The sequence below is a fragment of the Sinocyclocheilus rhinocerous genome, unplaced genomic scaffold (genome assembly GCF_001515625.1).
Source record: "Sinocyclocheilus rhinocerous isolate Xijiao unplaced genomic scaffold, SAMN03320098_v1.1 scaffold2330, whole genome shotgun sequence".
Classification (NCBI taxonomy): Eukaryota; Metazoa; Chordata; class Actinopteri; order Cypriniformes; family Cyprinidae; genus Sinocyclocheilus; species Sinocyclocheilus rhinocerous.
In genome coordinates this window covers 574,218-576,962 of record NW_015630979.1, presented here as the reverse complement: position 1 = coordinate 576,962, position 2,745 = coordinate 574,218, and the positions used below count along the sequence as shown (strand labels likewise).

The 2,745-nt window shown below is 35.2% G+C and overlaps 1 protein-coding gene across 2 annotated transcripts in view; it reads right to left on the bottom strand.

Annotated features, from left to right (window-relative positions):
* Positions 1-2,745, bottom strand: part of LOC107740837 (cip1-interacting zinc finger protein-like) — a 15,928-nt gene that overhangs the window by 12,312 nt on the left and 871 nt on the right. Inside the window, exons 2-5 of one of the 2 annotated variants that reach the window (XM_016553359.1) lie at positions 1,547-1,636; positions 1,325-1,397; positions 1,133-1,221; positions 895-956 (exon numbers count right to left, since the gene is read on the bottom strand). In XM_016553359.1, coding sequence (XP_016408845.1) covers positions 895-956; positions 1,133-1,221; positions 1,325-1,397; positions 1,547-1,559 — 237 coding nt within the window. In that variant the 5' untranslated portion in view covers positions 1,560-1,636. The remainder of the gene's footprint in view (positions 1-894; positions 957-1,132; positions 1,222-1,324; positions 1,398-1,546; positions 1,637-2,745) is intronic. The other variant, XM_016553360.1, reaches the window with a different exon arrangement.

Sequence of the window (2,745 nt, the reverse complement as noted above, 5' to 3'; positions counted from 1 at the left end):
GTTTGAGAGAGGCGGGGCATAGAGGACCTACAATAATGTACAGTATTTGAAAAATAATGTGTTTTTTGAACATTAAAGCATGTCAACATATTCTGTTACACCAAATACACAAAATAATGATCTTTAAAATAGCATCATATGACCCCTTTAATAACTGGCAAGACGCGGGAAAAGCCGTGTAAACAGGTTGCCTGCTGTTTGTCTAATCAGTGAGAGTGACACCGCAAATATGCAAATAAGAACTTTAACCCGGGGTTTAGGAATGTACAGTGTGAAATGTCTGTTACTGAATACCCAGGATTAACAGTTAACCCCTAGTAAGACGATCTCTGGTATGAGCAGTGTGAAATGTGATTACAGATAACCCAGGATTCCGTTTATCCGGGGTTTAGGATGGATGACCCAGGGTTAACAAATTCAAGTGTGAAAAGCCCTTTTGAGTTCTGAAACTTTTGATGATTTTGATGTTTTTATAGTACGATGACCTCTTATATGTCAAAAGATCAAGGGAATTTTGATTTCTCTGTTCATGACCCTTTTAAGACTAGAGTAATGGCTGCTGAAAATTCAGCTTTGGCATAACAGAATTTTTTTTTTACTGTATTTTAATCAAATAAATGCAGCCTTGGTGAGGATAAAAGCTTCTTTCAATAACTAACATTAAAAAAGTGAAATCGCAATCAACCACCCCTTTAAAAAAATCTTACTGACCCCCAAAAGCTTAAACAGCACAATTAAACATGTATTGATATATGTTACATTTTTCTGAGGGTCACTGGAATGTATTAAGTGTCAAATTATTATTTAAAACTGATGTACTGATGTTATTGGGAAAGTCCATAGGTAAAGATATGTAACTGTAAAAAATATGATACTGATGCTGGTATACTGCACCTCTGCTGCTTTGTTCTGATCCACACTGTCTTCTTCAAGCTGTGCAGTGCCGTTATCATCCTCTGCAGGGTGTAGGTACACAATAAGTTAAAGTTTGCAGATCTACAGTTGACAGCACTGTAGTTCAGTAATTCAAAAGTAAACATAGAGTGTGACATTTTCTCAGTAGATGTGTAGTTTGCCTGAGGCTAAAGAGACAAACACAGAGTGCTGTACACTACAGTCAGTCAACAAATACCTTCATGGTCTGATATGCTTGTGGAGTTTGCTTTTGGTGGTTGCTGCATCTTATCTCCATTTGCAGACTCTTCCCCTAGTTCGTTTGGTCTGTCCAAAAGAGACAGTGAATTTTTGTTAGTGTATCACATGAAACACAAACACTGATTTATTTCTGTCTGTCTGCTCTAATATTACATTTATTAAAGATTACCTCTGAGCTCTGTGTTTTTTCAAAGGAGGCTCTCCTTGTTCTGGGACTGAAGAATGAATTTGTCCAACAGTACCTTTGGGATCATTTAGTGTATGAGAAGGAACACACAATTTGTGCACTGAGGATCTTTTCATAGAATTTGACAACATATTTTCTAATGAATTTGACCACTGGTCTTAGTGTAAGTAGAGGCATCTCCTCAAGTGTTTAGTGTGTACTCACCAATTTTTCCCATGTCTCTGTATTTGTTTTTCTCATCTGTCAATTACTTTTCCCATTCTTCCTCTTTCTGTTTAGGCGCACTGAACTCTTCTTAAATAAAAAAAAAAAGAAAAAAGAAAAAAGTGAAACATGCACAATGCTTCTTCACCTCACTTTGATATATAATACGATATAGCTTAATATAATAAATATATCTGTTACACTGAATGATGATGGAACATTATTTCACCTATATTTTGACATTTTATTTTTTTAAATGACATTTGACATTTTAAAATCAACATTAAAGCAGACACTTTACTGGCATTTAATATGCTTTCTATGTATATAAAATAACTTTTATAAATGTAATTTGATAGACACCAAAATCTGACGTCTTGCCTTATTTATATGTATACAGTTGTGGTCAGAATTGTTGGTACTTGGTAAATATGATCAAGGCTGTGAAAATAAATCTGCATTGTTTATCCAATTGATGTTTATAAATAATTTTCTCTAATACACAATGGCCACAATTATTGGTACCCTTAGAAATTCTTATGACTAAAATATCTCCAAATTATATTTCCATTAATTTTTCAAATTTTTTTTGCACACCAGGGTAACTAGGAACATGAAATTATACAGCCATAACTTTTCTATTTCACAGGAGTATATATGAATGCAAAAATAGTACAATCAAATGTTAGGAGTGCGTCAGGGAGATCTTGAATGGGTTAAAAACGAAACCAAGCCATTCACACAGAACGCATATTCTGCGCATTTTTAGATGGACAAATACGACTGCTGCACTCACGTCTCACACAAGAGATGTAGCCACGCAAAGTTAAAACAGTTTAAACTTTTATAAAACACGTCGCGAATTTGTGGAGGTTTATTCCTTTTTCACTGCGTCTCTTGTGTTTTTAAATGCAATCTGAGTGAATGGCACTTCGGCTCAAATTAAATTAATTATTGTGTGTTTGAGTAGGCCAGTGGTTCCCAAACTTTTTCTGCTGGGCCCCCCTTTTGTTGAGAAAAATATTTTCAAGTCCTTTCACAAACTTGTAACTTTCATGCTTAGAGCAGAACAATGCATCGTTCATTTATATTTCTAGCTGGCTCCCTGCAATACACCTCTGATTCTTCAATCGCGCCATCTAGTGGTCTATTATTGATACAACCACAACTTCTACAACTGATAACGGTGCGCTCAAGCG